This window comes from Pan troglodytes, chromosome 9 (genome assembly GCF_028858775.2).
Source record: "Pan troglodytes isolate AG18354 chromosome 9, NHGRI_mPanTro3-v2.0_pri, whole genome shotgun sequence".
Taxonomy (NCBI): Eukaryota; Metazoa; Chordata; class Mammalia; order Primates; family Hominidae; genus Pan; species Pan troglodytes.
In genome coordinates, this window is record NC_072407.2 from 75,261,196 (window position 1) to 75,282,321 (window position 21,126).

The 21,126-nt window shown below is 52.0% G+C and overlaps 1 protein-coding gene across 9 annotated transcripts in view; it reads left to right on the forward strand.

Moving 5' to 3' along the window:
- P2RY2 (purinergic receptor P2Y2) overlaps positions 1-16,666 on the forward strand; it is a 26,505-nt gene extending 9,839 nt beyond the window's left edge. For 8 of the 9 annotated variants that reach the window (XM_016921568.4, XM_016921565.3, XM_016921564.3 and 5 more), the window contains 2 exons: positions 792-980; positions 6,960-16,666. In XM_016921568.4, coding sequence (XP_016777057.1) covers positions 6,964-8,097 — 1,134 coding nt within the window. In that variant the 5' untranslated portion in view covers positions 792-980; positions 6,960-6,963 and the 3' untranslated portion in view covers positions 8,098-16,666. The remainder of the gene's footprint in view (positions 1-791; positions 981-6,959) is intronic. The other variant, XM_016921569.3, reaches the window with a different exon arrangement.
- Positions 16,667-21,126: the final 4,460 nt, after the last annotated feature.

The following is a 21,126-nucleotide window of genomic DNA, read 5'->3' on the forward strand; positions in this document are numbered from 1 at the left end:
TATCTTGTGATAGTTTGCTGAGAATGATGGTTTCCAGCTTCATCCATGTCCCTGCAAAGGGCAGGAACTCATCCTTTTTTACGACTGCAAGTATTCCACGTTGTATATGTGGCACAGGAGATTTCTAAATGCCATTTTAGGCCCTGATGGTCTAGACTGTGTGTGTGTGTGTGTGTGCATCCGTTTGCGTCCACTGCATGTACACCTTAGTGTGACTCTGCATGCCTCTGTGTATCCGTGTGTCTTGGTGTGTCTGTGCCAGTGTATGTTCAGGTGTGGCATATGTGTGTTTATAACACCTAACGAGGAATGCTTAGAGGTAGGAGTGGGGAGGAGGGGGTCTCTAGATAGAAACCTAGCTTGGGCAAAATTGTATTGGCAGAAGGGCAAAAGTGTGTTGGCAGAAGGACAATAGAATGCACACTGGGCAAAGAGGGTATTGACTTTTCCTGCTATGGGGCCAAAGCACAGAACCAGGACCGAGGGAAGGGACACTGGAGGCTTGGAGGCTTGGCTCAGCTGTACAGGACATGGGGGAGACCTTCCTCCAGGCAGGGCCACCCCTCTGTGAAAGGCGGCCTGGGGAAGGGGGTTGTGGATAACCCATTCCTGGAACACATGAGCTGGCGTTTGGGTGTACAGAAGGCACTCAGACCAGGACAAACACCAGGCCACCTCTCTGCCTCCTTCTGGTTAAGGTTACCACAAAGGAGGTGGCCCTGGGGGGGATTGACCTGGGTGGGTTTCCATGACCCTGAGACCGCACTTTCTCTACCTCCCTCTGTCTGCAGGAGCCCCTTGTGGCAGCAGCACTGCCTGCCCAGAAAAATGCTGGAGGCTGGGGGTGGCCCCAGGCCTGGGGACCTGTTTTTCCTGTTTCCCACAGAGTTCCCTGCAGCCCGGTCCAGGCGTGTGCATTCATGAGTGAGGAACCCGAGCAGGCGCTGAGCATCCTGACCTGGAGAGCAGAGGCTGGTCAGGTACGTGTGTCGGGGGGGGCGGGTGCGCTGGCCGGGAGGTGAGGGCGGGTGTGCTGTCTTGCCTGTGTCTGCCCTGAACTGGCTTAGATCAAGCGGATCCGAAGGCAGGTGCCCTGCCCTGCTCCCCCATCCCAGGCTGTGATGAATTCAGGCTTTGAAGCCAGATAGCTCTGGGTGTCAAGCCTAATTTTTCCAATGCCCGGCAGTGTGACCTTGTACAAATAGCTTAACCTCTATGGCAATATCTACCAAGGGATGGGGGTGGGGGATGAAGATGCTGTGTGAAAGCTGCTCAGCCCAGGTCTGGCCCTTACAAAGCAGGGTGGGTGGAGAATCCTGATCAGACCTACTGAGGTCCTGAGCCAGGCCTCAGACAGCCAACCCATCTCCAGAGCGCCCATGTCCAATCCGCTCCTGCTGGCACTTCCCTGACCTGTCCAGAGAAAGGCAGAGTCTCCTGGGTTCCTGTGGCAGTTGAAGGAGAGACAGTCTAGGGACATAAGCAGGTTCCAGGTGGACCAGAACCCCTAGAGGGGCTGGGTTGTCCCCTGGTTACTTAGGGTCAGCAGCTAAGAAACCTTTAAGCATTTTTGTCCTTGAGAGGCCCTCAGAGGAGCAAGTAATTTGTAAGTAACTTGATCAAGGTTACACCACGGGGGATGGGCTGCAATTCCTATTCAGGTCCATCCCACAGTGGAAGTGGCTGCAGGAGGGAGGTAGTGAACTCCCTGTTTATGGGAGTGTGCAGAGGCTGCAGAGGGCTTGTGCCTGTGTGTGCCTCCTCTGGGCCCCCATAGCCTCTTGTGCTTGCTTCATTCATTCATTCATTCATTCATTCTCTCATTCCTATAATACCTCCTGTGGTCAGGCCTCCTGCTGGATGATAGGGACAGAGAAAAGCATCAGATGGACCCAGCCCTCAAGGAGCACCTGAAATGTGTTGGGGTAGAGGATGGAAGGACAAATTACCAACTGGCTGAGAAACGTCCTGAGGGGTGATGGAAGGGAGAACTTCAGAGATTAGAAGATTCTTTGGGACCTACAACGGGGTGCAGTGTGGGTGGGTTCGGGGAAGGCTTTCCAGTGAGAAAGAACAGCATGAACACAGGCAGGGGAGCCTGGAAGGGTCTTACAAGGCTCACATCTCCCCTCCAGACTGGGAGCTCCTTGGGGCAGGGCCAGCCAGACCAGGGCGCAGCAGGGCTGGTGAGCGTTGGATAGTCAGGTGGAGCCGTCTCTAGTCCCAGGGGCATCAGGGTCAGGAGAGGCAGAAGGGAGACTTAAGGGAGGGGGCTGGGGACTTGGCTGTCCCTCTAAGGCAGGGGCTGTCCCTCTAAGGCAGGACTAGGAAAGATATACTCACAGGTTGGTGAGCCAGCCTGTAGAATGAGAGGGCGGGAGGGGTGAGTCTGGCCCAGGGCCATGGTGATGGAGTCCCCAGCTGGCCTGGGAGGGTGGGGGCCAGGGTGTCTTAAAACAGGTGGAAGGGGCAGCTCTCTTAATTCAAGGGAGACAGGGAAGTCTCCACCCCTCATCTCAGTGTCAGAGATTCCACTGTTAGGGATTAGCAGGAAACTCTTCATGCAGGGTGATGAGATGTTTATGTTGACTGTGAAGGGAAGTCAGGCCTCGGCACGGGGGCAGAAGCAGAGCAGTGGCGTGAAGAGGAGACTGGGTGTGTGTGTCTGCATCATGGAGGAAGCCCCCTCCCTGTCCAAGTGGGGCAGAGGACCTCCTGGGGATATTTTGGGGCTGCAGTTCTCAAGGCTGTGGGATTTGACTAGTGTCTGAGACTTGGGAGGGAAGGAAATGCTTGATGTCACCTGGTGTTTTGTGGCAGAGCTAGACTCGAACCTCGGCTTACTGATACCCAGGGGAGGCTCTGTCCTGGGAAGGAATGTGGCCTCTCCATAGCTCCTTAGTCTCGCAAGGGAGCCTCTCCTTGCTCCTCCTGCAGCTTCTGTGAGCCAGTGACTCTCAGCTGGCCTTCCAAAGCTCCAGACCTGATGGACCCAGCCTGTGCCCATCCCCATACTTGCCATGGCTGACACTGCATTCCTCCTCCCCACCGTTCCTCTATCAAGGAACAGTCTCCAGAGCCTCCCTCCCAAACATCTCTCCCCTCACAGGGCCCAAGGCCTTCCCCTGCTTGGCTCTCAGTGTCACTCCCCTGGCTCACCACAATCACCTCCACAGCCTCCAGTCAGGACCTCCAGTCCCACCTCCACTGTGGCCAAAGGTTTCTGGAAAAGGCCACCGCTAGCTGAACCTTGGCACTCATAACACCACCGTGGGCCTACTGTGTGCCAGGCTCTACTCCAGACATTTTACACAAATGACTCGACCCTCACAGCAGTCCCATGGTGGAGATTCTAGTAATTGTCCCATTTTACAGCTGAGGAAACAGAAGCAGTCTGGCTCCAGCGCCCAGGTTCTTAATCACTGGGTTCTCTGCACTGAGGGATAAAGAGCCGTGAGTTCAACAGGTGGAGATGAGGGCTACGAATGAACTCCAGGTAGAAGAAGCAGCAGCAACTAAGGCTGGGAGGGGAGAGTCTTGGGCACATTCAAGAAACTGCAGGTCACAGGGGTTGGGGCGGGTGAGGTTGGCAGAGGCTCAGTTATGAAAACCTCAGGCACCAGACTTGAGGGCTGGGCTTTCTCCTGAAACAGGGTAGGAGCGGCAGGAGGATTTCAAGTAGGGGGATGCTTTCTTTGAGAAAGGCCACTCTGGATTTTGGTGGGTGGGTGGGTGGGGGTGGCGCTGGAGGAGGGAGGCCAGTGCAGTGGTTCCAGCAACAAGAGGTAGAGCCTGGAACGAAGTTGGCAGCAGGAACTGTCCTGACCTTGGGTAAGACGGGTCTCAGCCACTTGACCTGCCAGAGCCCCAGCATCTACCTGTCTCTTCTTAACTTGGCACCACATAAGCGTCTCCCGGCCTCCTCGCCCTGGTTTTGCCCTGGCTCCTGGGGAGCCATCTGTGTCCATGGCAGGGGGAACAAGGGTGCAGGCCCCCTTCCTTCTGAGTGCAGATTTGCTGACAATAGGAGAAAGAGAAGATCTGGGAGTCTTGGTGAAAGAAGGGAAACTGGCCAGGCGCCATGGCCCACACCTGTAATCCCAGCACTTTAGGAGGCCGAGGTGGGTGGATCGCTTGAGGTCAGGAATTCGAGACCAATGTAGGCGACATGGCAAAACCCCATCTCTACTAAAAAATAAAAAAAAAAAAAAAAAAAAAGCTAGGTGAGGTGGCACACACCCGTAATCCCAGCTACTTGGGAGGCTGAGACACGAGAATTGCTTGAACCCAGGAGACAGAGGTTGCAGGAAGCTGAGATCACGCCACTGCATTCCAGTCTGGGTGATGGAGTGAGAATCTGTCTCAAAAAGAAAAAAAAAAAAGAAAGAAAAAAGAAGGGAAATTGAAAGATCTCTACACCCCCCAGCACCCCTAATCTCAACCTCTTGGGCCTTGAACTGCCTCTGGGAAGCCAGGGCTGGAAAAGCAGCTCAGGGTCTATGGGAGTAGATGTTGCAGGCCCTGCAGAGTCCCCCAGTCCCTTAGAACTCCAGGATCTAAAATGAAGGGAATTATTCCAGGCACGATGGCTCACACCTGTAGTCCCAGCACTTTGAGAGACTAAGGCGGGCAGATCACTTGAGGTCAGGAGTTCGAGACCAGCCTGGCCAACATGGTGAAACCCCATCTCTACTAAAAATATAAAAATTAGCCAGGTGTGGTAGCATGTGCCTGTAATCCCAACTACTCAGGAGGCTGAGACAGGAGAATCGCTTGAACCTGGGAGGCAGAGGTTGCAGTGAGCCGAGATCAGGCCATTGCACTCCAGCCTTGGCAACAGAGGTGGACTCCGTCTAAAAATTAAAAATTAAAAATAAATAAAATAAAATAAAGGGAATTATATGGCCCCAGATTCTCAGGATGAGGAGGACTCACTCTTCATCTGCCCTTTCCACCCTCCCAGACACACCCCCACACAGGCACAAGCCCTTCTGCAGCCTCTGCTAGAGAGCCACTTGCATACTCCCATAAACAGGGAGTTCACTACCACCCTCCTACAGCCACTTCCAGGGGCTGGACCTGGACAGGAATTGCAGCCCATCCCCAGTGGCATGACCTTGACCAAATAACTTACATGATCTGTATCTTAGCCTCTTGATTGGAGAACTGGGGATGATGACTTGGCCCCCAGAACACATCATACGGATAAAGTGTAGTAACTTTTTTTTTTCTGAGACAGAGTCTTGCTGTGTCACCCAGGCTGGAGTACAGTGGCGCGATTTTAGCTCACTGCAACCTCCACCTCCTGGGCCCAGGTGATCCTCCCACCTCAGACTTCCGAGTAGCTGGGACTACCACTACACCAGGCTAATTTTGTGTGTGTGTATTTTTAGTAGAGGCAGGGTTTCTCCATGTTGGCCAGGTTGGTCTTGAACTCCTGGCCTCAAGTAATCCACCCGCCTCGGCCTCCCAAAGTGCTGGGATTACAGGTGTGAGCCACCGCGCCCGGCCTAAGTGAATAACTTTTAGAAAGCATGCTTAGTAGTAGGGTTTGAAAAATGTTAGCTCCTCCTGCCCCTTCACACTGCTAGAAAGTGCTTTTTTGTGTTTTTCTCAAACTTGCCCACCCGGGACTCCTGCTATGATTTCCAACCTGCCTCCTGGGACGTTAGGCACGTCTTTGTCTTCCAGGCCGGGATGTCTGTCCCCTGCCTCCCAGCTGCGAGAGAGCTCTTAATTGGTCATCTGGGTAGGGGTAAGGAGGAGAGGGAGGGGACAAGCTGCTCCCTGGGCACTCACTGTCTGTTGGATGGTCAGTCCCCATGGGTGCGTTATATGCTCAGTGGGGACAAGGTTGGGGGGGACACCACGATACTGATGATATGCAGAGAGAAACTGGATAGGCATGGAAGAAGCTGCATTTACCACACAAAAGAAGATCCCTTGGCCCCCCTATCCCCATCTCCAACCCAGATTTCCCTGGACTCTTCATGGGGGTTACTTCAGGGGGATTCCCTGGTAGCCTCACAGGCTCAGGGGCAGGACTGCTGTTGATAGATATAGAAAGTGCCAGAATAGAGGAAGATGTAAAAAGTGAAGGAATAACTGAAGAAGGAGACCCTTGGAAATACTTCCTCAAATACAAGAACACTAGGCACGGGCCCAGAGCCTCCCAGAGAGTGGGAAAATGAGCTGGAGAGAACTCTGTAATGCCTGCAGGGGGCTGTTGGATGCCCACTGGCCAGAAATGCCTCTGCAGGCAGTAGGCATTGGGTGTGAAGCAGGGCCAGCCAGCCTCAAAGGCCCCTTCCCATGAACTCAAAATTACCTGCTCTGGCACCCCCAGATCCTCAGATTCTAGAGCTCAGAATCCTAGATCTAAAACTCTGATCCTGAGGTTCTAGAGAGGGGTAAGAAAACTTCAAGCAGCTGGGACTACGGGTGTGTGCCAGCATGCCTGGCTAATTTTTAAAAGAATTTTGTAAAGATGGGGTCTCACTTTGTTGCCTAGGCTGGGCTTAAACACCTGGTTTCTGCCTTGGCCTCCTGAGTGGCTAGGATTATAGGCATGAGCCACCGTAGCCAGCTTGAGCTAACTTTTTTTAAAGGTCAGATAGTGAATATTTTAGACTTCACAGGCCATATGGTCTTTATCACAACTACTCAACTCTTTGTAAACAGATGGGTACCGTTGTGTTCCAACAAAACTGAATTTACAAAAGCAGACTGGATCTGGCCTTTGGACTATAGTTTGTCTACCCCTGTTCTCAAGTTTGACAATTGTGTGATCCTGATATTTATTCATGGATCTCATGCATTCTCAAGGTTCCAGAGCTTGGAGGTTCCAGGTCCAGATCCAAGTCAGATGGCAATGAAAGCCCTGGTCAGGTGGCTGTGTCAGGTCCCCTAGGGGCGCTCCGGCCACAACCCTGATGGCCCCACCCCTCCCTTTCCTGCAGGGCGATGGCAGCAGACCTGGGCCCCTGGAATGACACCATCAATGGCACCTGGGATGGGGATGAGCTGGGCTACAGGTGCCGCTTCAACGAGGACTTCAAGTACGTGCTGCTGCCTGTGTCCTACGGCGTGGTGTGTGTGCTTGGGCTGTGTCTGAACGCCGTGGCGCTCTACATCTTCTTGTGCCGCCTCAAGACCTGGAATGCGTCCACCACATATATGTTCCACCTGGCTGTGTCTGATGCACTGTATGCGGCCTCCCTGCCGCTGCTGGTCTATTACTACGCCCGCGGCGACCACTGGCCCTTCAGCACGGTGCTCTGCAAGCTGGTGCGCTTCCTCTTCTACACCAACCTTTACTGCAGCATCCTCTTCCTCACCTGCATCAGCGTGCACCGGTGTCTGGGCGTCTTACGACCTCTGCGCTCCCTGCGCTGGGGCCGGGCCCGCTACGCTCGCCGGGTGGCCGGGGCCGTGTGGGTGTTGGTGCTGGCCTGCCAGGCCCCCGTGCTCTACTTTGTCACCACCAGCGCGCGCGGGGGCCGCGTAACCTGCCACGACACCTCGGCACCCGAGCTCTTCAGCCGCTTCGTGGCCTACAGCTCAGTCATGCTGGGCCTGCTCTTCGCGGTGCCCTTTGCTGTCATCCTTGTCTGTTACGTGCTCATGGCTCGGCGACTGCTAAAGCCAGCCTACGGGACCTCGGGCGGCCTGCCTAGGGCCAAGCGCAAGTCCGTGCGCACCATCGCCGTGGTGCTGGCTGTCTTCGCCCTCTGCTTCCTGCCGTTCCACGTCACCCGCACCCTCTACTACTCCTTCCGCTCGCTGGACCTCAGCTGCCACACCCTCAACGCCATCAACATGGCCTACAAGGTTACCCGGCCGCTGGCCAGTGCTAACAGTTGCCTTGACCCCGTGCTCTACTTCCTGGCTGGGCAGAGGCTCGTACGCTTTGCCCGAGATGCCAAGCCACCCACTGGCCCCAGCCCTGCCACCCCGGCTCGCCGCAGGCTGGGCCTGCGCAGATCCGACAGAACTGACATGCAGAGGATAGAAGATGTGTTGGGCAGCAGTGAGGACTCCAGGCGGACAGAGTCCACGCCGGCTGGTAGTGAGAACACTAAGGACATTCGGCTGTAGGAGCAGAACACTTCAGCCTGTGCAGGTTTATATTGGGAAGCTGTAGAGGACCAGGACTTGTGCAGACGCCACGGTCTCCCCAGATATGGACCATCAGTGACTCATGCTGGATGACCCCATGCTCCGTCATTTGACCGGGGCTCAGGATATTCGCTGTGTGGTCCAGAGTCAACTGTTCCCATAACCCCTAGTCATCGTTTGTGTGTATGAGTTGGGGGAATTAAGTTTCAAGAAAGGCAAGAGCTCAAGGTCAATGACACCCCTGGCCTGACTCCCATGCAAGTAGCTGGCTGTACTGCCGAGGTACCTAGGTTGGAGTCCAGCCTAATCAAGTCAAATGGAGAAACAGGCCCAGAGAGGAAGGTGGCTTACCAAGGTCACATACCAGTCTGGAGCTGAGCTACCTGGGGTGGGGGCCAAGTCACAGGTTGGCCAGAAAACCCTGGTAAGTAATGAGGGCTGAGTTTGCACAGTGGTCTGGAATGGACTGGGTGCCACGGTGGACTTAGCTCTGAGGAGTACCCCCAGCCCAAGAGATGAACATCTGGGGACTAATATCATAGACCCATCTGGAGGCTCCCATGGGCTAGGAGCCAGTGTGAGGCTGTAACTTATACTAAAGGTTGTGTTGCCTGCTGAGCTGTGCCCTATTGTGTGGTCGGGGGATGAGGATATGGCAGGGAAGCTTTCACCAGCCACACAAGGGTCCTTTCTCCAACCCGTTCCCTTCTGCCACCTGCCTTCTCACTAGCTGTCTCAGGAGTAGTCTCCTATCAGGGATCCTCTCTCCAGGCCCCAGGTCATCCCCCACTGTAAAGCCAGTTGGCTTCTGTGCCTGACTCTGCTGAGCACAGAGAAAAGTCAGGTGCAGTCCCAGTCCTTGAGATTTCCCAGTTTAGGTGATGGCCAGTCATGTGCTGGTAAATGTTAAGCCATTTAACTGGAGCTCCGATTTAACTGGGAACCCCTTCTTTGTAGAACTGCCCATTTCCATGGTGCAAAAACTCTTATGGCCAAATTCAAACTATAAACATGATGTCAACTTCCTTGTAAAATTCCTGAAAATTTAACAATTGGTTCTTGCAAGCAGGTACAAGTCACTCTAGCACACCACTGGATAATGCCGAGTGGCTGGGGCTGTGAGCCAGGGGGTCAGGGAAGGGTTCCTGGAGTGGGAGACTCCTGAGCTGTAGCTTCTGAGAAAAGCAGCTCACTGGAAGAACATCCACACACAGGATGCATCCCAGGCAAAGACATGGGGCAAGAGGGCAGGGTGTGCATGAGCCATAAGCAGGCTGGACAGCTGACTCCAGGCTCAAGGCAGGGTTGGGGCTGGGTCACAAGGAGGCCAAGTTAGGGCTCCCTCCTTGCCCTGACCCTGAGGCTTCCTTTGCACTGGGGGTAAATATGAAAGAGATTCACTCCTCCTCCTGTCCATCCTCTGCCTTCTGGGAAAATCCCAGAATGGCAGGGTGGTGCTCAGGCTGGGTCAGGACTTAGTATGGGGGAGATGGGTCTCACCTATGATAGGTTCTGGGTCTAGCCAGGACCACTCTGGGCTGACGTGTGGCGCTCAGCTGGACGGGGCCCCGCCCTAGCCTTTGGAAAGGGACAGGGCAAAGCTGACAGGCCTCACTCTTGATCTCAAGGACAGGGACTCACTCCTCTCCCTCTGGGAGAGCCCTCGCCCTGTGGCCCACTCTGCCTGCCCCCTCTGACCTCTCCACCCTTCCCACTCTGCCTTGTGAAAGGCAGGGCATCCCCAAAGCTTGCTGTATGTGGAGCCTGACTCCACAGCGCCCTCATGTGACAGAGACCCATCACAGACCATGACCCAAATGATTACTCTGTACTGTGCCAGGTGGGTGACCTGCCCAGAATAGTGTGAGCTATTCACCTCTCACCTTCTAGGTTCTATACTTCTGTTAATGTAGCCGATGTCCTTCTGAGTTTTTTTTTTCTTTTTGAGACGAAGTCTTGTTCTGTCACCCAGGCTGGAAGTGCAGTGCTGTGGTCTTGGCTCACTGCAGCTCTCTGCCTCCCGGGTTCAAGCAATTCTCCTGCCTCAGTTTCCCAAGTAGCTGGGATTACAGGTATGCACCACCACACCTGGCTAATTTTTGTATTTTTAATAGAGACAGGGTTTCGCCATGTTGACCAGGCTGGTCTCAAACTCCTGACCTCAAGTGATCCACCTGCCTCAGCCTCCCAAAGTGCTGGGATTACAGGTATGAGCCACCGCGCCCGGCCCCTCTTGAGCTTTCTTAGTGATTGCCTGTTACAAACCACCCTTGAGCCTTTCCCACAGGCCCGAGCCACTCCATAAGGACACAGGAGGGGCTCGTTCACCATCTAATCCTGTGGCAGGCACAGGTGAAGGTGTATACTGGAGACCCTGGGTGAACCAGGGACACCTCTGGAACCCAGTTGGACTGCCTGGCCCCCTGGTATGCATGTCCCACCTTGCTGCTCAGTGCCCAGGCCACTTGCCTTGTGGGTGAAGTTCCTGCCCTGATGCCTCATGCTATTTTCAGCCCAAGTAAGACCATAATTTTCCACTCCTGGCCCCAGACCATCGTCCAGCAGTGACGTGAGGGGATCTGCCTGCCCTCAAAATATCTCCTATTACCCTCCAGTATTCCCTGCCCCCTTCACACCTCCCTAACCTGACATCACTTCCTGGGCTGTTGACTCATGAAGGCCACTGTGAAAGGGCACGTGAGTTGCCCATCCACTGAGCAGACCCCAGGGATTATCCAGCCCAGCTGCAGACTCAAGGCCAGAGATGGGCAGGGCTGAGCCCAAGGTCATTCAGCATGTCAGCGTGGTGCCTGGATGTAAGCAAGTGCCTTGGTGACGATCCTGCTGTCACTCACACTGCCCAGCTCTTCCTGCCCAGGGTGACTGGGATGGAGCCATAGACCTGAGGCCAGGGACAGGGCAGGGATGGGAGGAAAGGGAGGGTAGAGAGGTGAGTGTCAGGGAGTAAATGTCTGCTGATGCGCCTGCAGCAGCTGTTCTCAATGAACTGCATGACATCAGGGCAGGGTCCCTGGCACACAGGGGTCTCTGCCCTGGGTGGCAGGTGTCCCAGGGCCCAGGAGGGATGGGGGAACCCCAGGGTACATTCCCACTTTCACCCCCTGAGGTAAGAAGAGGCCCTAAGCAACATGTTATCCACACATGGTTGCTCCAGGTCAGGCCACCAAAGCTACCTCTCTGCCACCCTTGTCATGGCAGATTTGGGCTGCTCTGTTTAGAATCAGGCACATGAGGGAGGGAAGTCGTGTATTGACCCATGTCCCACGCACCCTGCGGGATCCTCTCATCTATGTTATATGGTGGATGCTTCACAGAAGCCCTGGGAAGTAGATGCTATGATCCTATTTAGCAGATGAGGAAACAGGAGAAGGGCGTGAGAAGTGAGGACTTGTTCCAGGTTATCCAGGCTGTCAGGGTGAGTCAGAGTGAGTCCAGGTTCACCTGATGGCCAGAATCATGCCCTTTATAGTGCCCCACGACACTCACAGCCCTGCAGGGCAGAAGGGTCTATAAGTGGCCCCTCGCATGATTCAAGATGACAGAGGCAGTGTACCAAGGATGTGAGAACACAGATGCTCCACCCAGACCACCTCAGTGTCAATATTGTCCCCACTTTCCTGGTTGGGGTCTCTTGGGCAAGTTACCTAATCTTGCAGCACCTCAGCTTTCCCATTTCTAAAGTGCGCTGCTACCTTCCATGCCGGGCATTGAGGGGCTTTCCTACATTATTACGCACAAAGTCCTCCTCACAGTGCCTGGTGTGTGGTCAGCATTTATATGCCTGGCACCAGGCCGGGGGCTCTGGAGGCAAATCAGCTGGGCCCTGCCCTCACAGAGTTGACATCACTTAGTACGTAACCACATTGGGATACATGTTTTGAAGGAGAGGACAGTGTGTCTGGCCAGTGAGCAACAGTGGGCCATACGTCTCCAGGGAACCCCCGTGGGGTGTGGGAGGAGGGAAGCAGGTCTGTCCTGGGGGAATGTGTGGGATCACCTCTGCCCTGCTTGGCAGTAGGTGGATTTCAGGACCATGGGCCTGTGCTGTTTACAGAACCTTGTCCAGGTGCCCAGCTGTGGGAGGGCAGCATGGAGAGGAGGAAGAGGGGCCCCCTAGTAGCAAGCTTCAGAAACTTGCCACTTCGGGCTAGAGAGCTCGCACCCTCCCACGGCAGCAGGGTAGCCATTTCTCCCTGACTGGGGTGTCCACCATGGTGCTCTGCAGCCACCTCTCACTTCATTAAGAGTCCACAGATCTAGGAGCAGAGGACTGGTCTGGAGCTGGGCAAGGGCAGGCAGCAAATGGGGAGTTTTTGCTGTGTGACCTGAGGTCACTTGCCTGCCTTCTCTGGACTGCACTGTAGGGCCTGGAGACCTGTTCCCCTGTTCCAATTTCCCCACCTCAGTGAAGGCACAACCAACAGCTGCTCCCCGGGCATTTCCAAGACCCTCCAGGCCCCCAGTTCTGAGGACTAGGGTGGAGGCAGTGTTTCTCCCCAGCATCAAGTGACCAGAGAAGTGAAGTGACCCCACTGCCGCCACACGGAGCCACACAGTGCAATGTCTGGAGCTCCTGCCTCCTGCAAGGTGGAGGGTGGGGCTTGGCCAGGAGTGACCAGACTACAGAGTGAGGGGTGTGCTTGTGGGGGTGAAGGGTTGGGGTGAGAACTGAGCCCGAGTCAAACTCATCCTCCTCTGCCCTGATGCACTGTGCAACTTGGGGGAGTCACTGTCCCTCTCTGGGCCTCGCTTTCCCCATCTTCGATAGGACTTGGCTCTGCCTGGCCACTCCTCCTCCAATGGGGGAATTCCTGGGCTTGCCTCTGTCTTGGCTCCAGCTCAGGTGTCAGTCTCAGCCCTGTCCCAGCCAGGAACAATGGGCCAGGCAGGGCTAGTCACCCCCTGTCCCTGGGGGCTCCACCCATGGCCCTGGACTATTTTCAGCCCTTGCAGATGGAGTCAGAAGAGGATTTTCCACTCCCAGTACAATGACTGTCCTGGACCATTGTCCAGCAGTGACGTGGGGGACCTGCCTGCCCCAAAATATCTCCTGCCCCTAGTTTCCAAGCCTCTCTGCCCTGCTCCTCACCTCCCGGCCCTGCTCCTTACCTCCCCACCCTGATATCATTTCCTGGGGCTGTTAACTCCTGAAGACCATTGTGAAACATCACGTGAGACTCCTGGGAGACACAACCAGTTGGAATGAGTTTTCCCTCCTGGCAGGGACCCCAGGTATTGTTTGGCTGCTTAGTGGGACTGGTGGCCCAGAGAGGGCTGTGTCTTACCCAGTCACACAGCAGTCAGTGTGAAGCTTGGATGTAAGCCCAGGGCTCTTTGGCTGCTCCCACTGCCTCAGTCAACTTCATTAGCTCCAGTCTGTGGCTCCTGGAACTGAGAGCTCACCACTGAGCTTCCCGGGATGGGCACCTGGGATAGCAGCCCAAGTGGTGTGGGTGGAGAGGTGCAGCTCATGCTCTGACCTTGGAGTGAGCCCAGTGCAGGGGCCTGACCTTAAACCCTTTCTCCCCACTGAGTCCCATTTTTACCAAATGTGGCTGTTAGGAACTGAATGTTTGTGTCCCCCACCCCACAAATCCATATGTCAAAATCCCAACTGCCAAGGTGATGGTATTAGAAGGTGGGGCCTTTGGGAGGTAACCAGGTCCTAAGGGTGCAGCCCTCATGAATGGGTTTAGTGCCCTTACAGAATGGACCCCAGAGAGCTCCTCACCCTCTTTCCACCATGTGAGGATATAATGAGAAGTTGGCAGTCTGCAACCTGGAAGAGGTCCCTCACCAGATCCCAACCATGCTGGCACCCCGATCTTAGACTTCCCGTCTTCAGAATGGTGAGAAATAAATGTCTCTTGTTTCTAATCCACCCAGTCGGTGGCATTTTGTTATAGCAGCCCACGCTGACTGTGACTGAACTCAGGGTGACAGAGCAGCAGCTCTGGGGCAAAGGGGAGGGTGGGGGCCACAGGGCAGCTGATGCAGGAGCAGGGCTCTGGCCCAGTTCAGCCATCACCAATTCTGGGACTGCAAATTCAGTTTCTTCATCTGGAAAATTGAACTGGTAATACCAATACCTCTTTTCCCGGTTTACTAGACAGCGACAATGCAGTGAGGCACAAACATGCAACTGTTTGATTTTCCTCCCACCCATGCTCCCTGCTCAGTGACGTGTGATTTTCCTTTCCCATCCATAAACTGTGCATTTGGCAAACTCCAAACTTTTGAGTCACTTTTGGGTAACAAAGTCAGGTTTAAGATTTCCATCGCCTACTTAATTGAACACTCACCTGTCCTCTTCCCCCGTGCTGTGAGGACCTTCATCACTCCTCTTCTGGGTCCCTCTCTCCTCTAGGTGTTGGGGCAGGGTGGGGAGGAAAGGGACCAATGTGTCTTTCCTGGTGATGCTACAGCCCTCTCTTGCTGACCTTGCTTCCTGGGCCATCAGTGCCCCCTGCACAGAACTCTCCAAACATCAGTCCACACCTTTGTAAAAACAGTCTCTCCGCTAAGCTATCCCAAAATGACCTGATTAGAGTGTGCAACGTCTTTCCTGCTGGGACTCTGACTGATACCCTGGTCTCCCTGAGTGATTTTCCTGCACACCCTGCTGGGGGTGTGGAAGCCTGTCCCCCTCCCACCCCACACCCCACACTTGGCTGAGATCTCACAGTGGCAAAGATGTCTTTGAATCCATGGTGCCCAGGGTTCAGCGTGTAGAGTGAGGTGGGGTGTGTAGAGAGCTGGGGCAAGGAACCCTGAGAAGGTGTCTTACCCCAGTTGTTTCCAGGTTTCTTTAGAAAGCGGGCTATTTTACCCCATGTGTCCTCAGATTTATGTCCTGGAACCAAATTCCAAATCAGCAGCCACATGAAAAGTCCCCTCCTCTCTGGCGTGGAATTAAACTGTTAGACCTGCCTTTGTGACCAAAGCAATTATAAAATGTGGGGGAGGAAATTAAAAGCCTGCCACCTTAGTCCACACAGTGTGTGCTGTCTCTGTGTGTGTGCACGTGTGTTTATGTGTGTGTTGAATGATCACATGTTCGAGGGAGGATGGTGAGGGGCGAGGGGCAGTCCTGGCGGGTACCAAGTGGACACTCAGAGACAGAAGGGCTGCAGGTGGGCAGCCAGGCCAGAGGGGGGCAACAAGGGGCTGCCAGGAGTCAGACTAAACCCCGGAAGTGGAAGTGGAATGGCAGGAAGAGATGGGAATGGAGGGTCCAGCTGCCAGCTCTGTGGCACCCCCTCTCCTTCCCTCCCTCCCACTCTAACTCCCTTTCCCTCCCCACTCCCCATCACCCTCCCCTTTTGCTCCCTGTCCCCAGAATCCTTGGGAGCAAAGGGAGGCGGACAGGGACAGTCCACTCTGTGCTCTGCCCTGGCTGTTTAGTCTACGAAGGGCCCCAGGTTGGTTGGTGCTGCTCTGCTTCCCCCTGGTGGCCAAAGCTGGCAGCAGTGGCAGGAAACAGGCTGGGATCCAGACCTTCGCCTATGGGGTGATAAGAAAATGATCCGGCTGCAGCCAGGCTGTTGAGTGTGAGGGTCCGGGGGGAGAGCTGACAATTGAAACAGAGAACACAATTTGCATACAGTGACTTGCCAACATGCCCTGACTTGCCAACAAGGTGACGGTGCCTGGCCCAAACCGTGATGTCCGTCTCCTGCACCCCAGCCAGGGGTAGAGATCATTCCCTGCCGAGCAATCCCTTTTCCTGTGGAAGACCACTCTTCACAGGGTCCTGGGCCTCCCCAGCTCAGCCTCAGGGACACAGCACATCTGCCTAGGGCAGCCATGGAAGGACATGGAAGGGTGTAACCATGCCCTTTCCAAAGAATGGGCACCCCTAACTCCCTCTTCTACCCCACTCCGGTAACCCCATCCTCACCAGAGACCCGTGCCCTCCGCACGCCCCTAGAAGTCCTTGTCTTCTCACAGGACAGCCTCCAAAACTGCACTCCATGCCCCGGAGAAGTGTGACTAGCACAGCCGGTTCTCCCAGGAACTCCATCTGGGAAGAAGCTGGGGTTCATCCACCACACCCGAGATGCCTGTAATTTGGATCCCACCAGCATGTCCGTAGGTAAGATGTGTCTGACTCCTGTGGAAGTCATGTGGAAAGGGAGGCCTGAGTTCGGGGTCCTTGGGTGGATCCAGAAGCAGAGGTAAGATGGGAAGCCTCAGCCAGCCTCCTAAGCCGTCCTCTCAGATCTCTGCACACCTCTCACCCACAAGCTTTTACTCCACATAAACCCAGATGCCCTCATTCACAGCACAGAAAGCACACAAATCCTGGAGTCAGAGGGACTTGCGTTTGAATCCCAGCTCTGCCACTCATCAATCAGGCGACCTTGGGTAACTGTTTTCTCATCGTAAACAAAGGGGGTAACCGGCCGGGCATGGCAGCTCACACCTGTAATCCCAGCACTTTGGGAGATCGAGGCGGGTGGATCACTTGAGCTCAGGAGTTTGAGACCAGCCTGGCCAACATGGTGAAACCCCATCTCTACTAAAATACAAAAATTAGCTGGGAATGGTGGCACGTGCCTGTAATCCCAGCTACCTGGGAGGCTGAGGCAGGAGAATTCCTTGAACCCGGGAGGCAGGAGGCGGAGGTTGCAGTGAGCCGAGATTGCGCCACTGCACTGCAGCCTGGGCAACAGAGCGAGACTCCATCTCAAATTAAAAAAAAAAAAGTTGGGGGGGATGGTAACCATACTCACATCATAGTTTATTTATGCTGTTTCTCCTTGCTAGAATGAAAGTTCCCAAAAGGCAGGGATCTCTGTTTTGGTCACTGCTTTATCCTCCGTGCCCATCAGTGCCCGGCACATTCCTTTCCTTTGCAAAGGAAATAAATTAATTATTTTACAAGTTTCACAGTGGCCCTTTGAGGCAGGAACCTTATTATCACCCACTCATTCATTCATTTATTCAACAAATATTTAGTAAGTACCTACTATGTGCCAGGTACTGCTCTGTGTAATGCCCGTAAATCATCAGTGAATAAAAAAACAAAGACAGCCAGGTGTGGTGGCTCACGCCTGTAATTCTAGCACTTTGGGAGGCTGAGGCAGGCAGATTGCCTGAGCTCAGGAGTTTGAGACCAGCCTGGGCAACACGGTGAAACCTCGTCTATACTAAAATACAAAAGAAATTAGCTGGGTGTGGTGGCAGGCGCCTGTAGTCCCAGCCACTCGGGAGGCTAAGGCAGAAGAATTGCTCAAACTCAGGAGGCAGAGGTTGCACTGAGCCGAGATCATGCCACTGCACTCCAGCCTGGGAGACACAGCGAGACTCTGTCTCTTTAAAAAAAAAAAAAAAAAGACAAAGACAATGCCCTTGAGCTTACATTCTAGTAGGGGGAGAGAGATAATAAGCAGTGAACATAATAGAATGTAAATTATATGGTGTGTTAAAAGGTGACAAGCTCTGTAGGAGGCAAAAAACAACAGGGAGAGGGATTGTGAGGACATGAAGGTTGCAATTTTAAATAGGGTGGTTGGGTGAAAAGGAGGCATTTGGGCAAATACTTGAAAGAGGTGTGGGAGTTAGCCAAATGGAAAAGAGCTCCCAGAAAGAGGGACCAGTAAGTGCAAAGCCCTAGGGCCTGCAGCTGGGGTGGAGTGGGCCTGGAGGGGAGGAGGGGAGGCCAGAGGTCGGGGGAGATCTGGTAGGACATTGAATGAGAAGGGAAGCCATGCAACGTCTGAGGAGGAGATAGAATCTGACTTACATTTTAGAAGGATTGGTCTGTCTGCTGTGCTGAGAACAGACCACAGTGGGGCAAGGTCAGAAGTAATGACTACAGGGAGGAGCTGTTGCAGAAATCCAGGTGAGAGCTCAGGCTGAGGACTGGGACCAGGTGGTAGCCATGGAGGTGGGGAGAAGTGGACCAATGCCAGATGTATTCTGAAGGAAGAGTGAATGGGATTCTTTATGGATTGGATGGAAGGAGGTGATAAAAGAAGAGGGGGTGCAGAGGATGCCTACAATGTTTTGTAGACAGTGACCCTGAGATCTAGAGAAGATGTAGTGTGAGGCCACACAGCTAGTCAGTGGGTGGGGGTGGAGGAGAGGAGGATGGGACCGGGGTGGCGGGAAGGTCCTCAGGTCTAGGACAGCATCTGGGAGAGGATAGGGGGAAGGACTCTGGCATAGCTGGTCACAAACCAGCCCCAGGGCAACTGAGCATTGATTTGATCAATGGCTTTTTCCTCTTCCCTTGAATTCCCCTATGATGGCCTTTTAATTGGGTCCATTTGTTCCAAGGCCGTGGGCTGAGCTGAGCAGACGCCAGATGATATGCCTATTATTAAATAGATTAGGAAATGGCCCTACATCTTGGGCTGCCAGAAAAACCAGAATGACTGAACAGTGTACCTGAGGAGTAACACGTGTATTGTGGAATACTGGATGTATTGCAGAATCCCTTCCAGACACCTTGCCTTTCCTATGCTGTCCCTGCGTCTACAGAATCCTTCTGACTTCCTTGCTCACCTGAAATGTGTCTCCTCCTCCAAGATTCACTTCAAATCCCCTCCTCGGTGAAGGAGCTGAAGGAGCGCGCTAATCACCACCCCTCCCCTCAGCCTGCCTGAGCTACTGCCACAGAGAACTCACACATCTGCCTGGCAAGAGATCCAACCTGAATTGGAGGGTCTGCCCTAGGGGACACTGTCCAAGTCAGGGTTGTCCAGGGAACAGGATTACCCAAAGAACATTTAAATAACAATCCCACTTCAGTAAAAAAAAAAAAAAAAAAAAAAGATGTCTCCATTTCCTGAGCTAGAGTCAAAAAGGGTGGCTGGGAGGCAGCAGAGAAGAGGAGTGAGTGTAAATTCCATGTGATGGAAATGAGTGGCAATTTAAATTCAACTGCAGAAAAAGAAAACTTTCATGTCAGTATCAAACTTAGACCATTTTTAAAAATCGGTTTCTTCCATTTTAGACATTATATACTGGTTTCCTTTTGTGAAATGAGGCTTTAAGTTCTCTTCCTTCTCTCATTCTCCCATTGCAATTTTTGATTAAATATTCAGTGCTTCTATTTTTATGATGTCAAAAGTATTGCTCACAGTACATCTTAGGGCATTCTATGTTTATATTTTCTTTCTTGCATAACTTTTTGTTTTTCCTGGAATTAATAACTGCCTCACTGTACATTCCTAAGAAGGACATATTCTAAGGACAAAGAGAACTAACTCTAAAGAAATCTGAAGCAGTCTTTGTAATCATATTACAAGTACGGTTACCCCTGAACATCATGGGCTTGAACTGCATGGGTCCACATATATGCAGATTTTCTTCTGCCTCTGCCACTCCAGAGATAGCAAGACCAATCCCCACCTTCCACCTTTTCCTCAGCCTACTCAATGTGAAGATGAGAGGGATGAAGAACTTTATGATGATCCACCTCCACTTAATGAGCAGTAAATATATTTTCTCTTCCTTATGTTTTCTTAATAACATTTTCTTTTCTCTAGCTTAATTTATTATAAGAATACAGTATATGATATACGCAACATACAAAATATGTGTTAATCAACTATTTATATTTTCGGTAAGGCTTTGGTCAACAGTAGAATATTGGTAGTTAAGTTTTGGGGGAGTCAAAAGTTATATGTGGATTTTCAACTGCGTGAGGGGTTGACATCCCTAACCCCTGCATTGTTCAAGGGTCAACTTTAATACTATTGATGGTGTTAGTTTGAAACTATTACATGTAGTAGGATATAATGAAAATTTAATTATGTTAATGTCACTGGAAACCAACATTTTCAACATAAGAGAAAAGAGATACGAATATAAAATCAAAGAAGAAAAAACTACTATCAGTATAGTCTTGGATTTGGAAACATCTGTATAAACTCATGATGCTTTTTTCTCTTTAAAAAGTATTTTCTATTTCTAACTTCTAAAAAGGCCTGGGAACAATAACTAGCCCTGTGATGCTGAGCACCTCTAGTACCCGCTTCAAAGGTTCTAAATGTATTTCCTATTAAAAGGAACAAGGGCTTCTTGGAGAAATGGCTGATTCTGGGTTTGTGGCAGGAAATGCATAAGATGGGTTCAGAATATTTTGCCATACAAAAAGCAAGTTGTCAGCACTACTAACGTTGTGTTTAAAGGACATAAAAACCAACTTGAGGACTGTGCTGCACAAAGATGGGATATTTTAAGTATCAAAAATAATAATGCCTACGATGGATTGAAACATACAAATCTGAAACTCGTGTTTCAATCTATGAGTTTATAATGACACTAAGAGCAAACAAACAAGCAAACGTGTAGGTCTGTTCTGTAGGTTGGTAGCTTATCAATGTATTATTCTGAAAGGCAGGTTAAAAGGAAAAGAATCTGTCTTTCCTATAGAAACTGTATTTCAGAGTAACCAAATAGACACCGAGGAAAATTCTTCTTTACTGAACTCCAGCCAATAAATGTAGAAGGTATCACAGAATTAAATATCATCATTTTGCATGCCCTAATCAATTAATGCCTGTAGGCCTGGGGTGTCCAATGTGGCAGCCACTACCCACAAGTGCCTACTGAACATTTGAAATGTGGCTTATCGGAATTGATATGTGGTATAAGTGTAAAATACACACTAGATTTTTGAAGACTTAATACAGAAAAGAAAGATTGTAAAATATCTTGGTTTTTATATAATATTTTTGATGTAACAGATTAAATAAAATATATTATTTAAATTAATCTCAGTATTTCTGATTACTTTTTTAATGTGCTTACTTTAACATTAAAAAATATACCTATATGCTTTGCTTTCTATTTCTACAGGCAAGTCTGAGCAGTAATCATCCCAATGGTTGCTAGTCTGATAACACCAGAACCCACTGGCCAATATTAACATCACAAAAAAGAGAGAGAACTGGACGTTATGTCCTGCTTTATGGGGTACAAAGAAGTACACACCACCTCCTATGAAGAATTCGTAGGTGAACCTGAATTTGA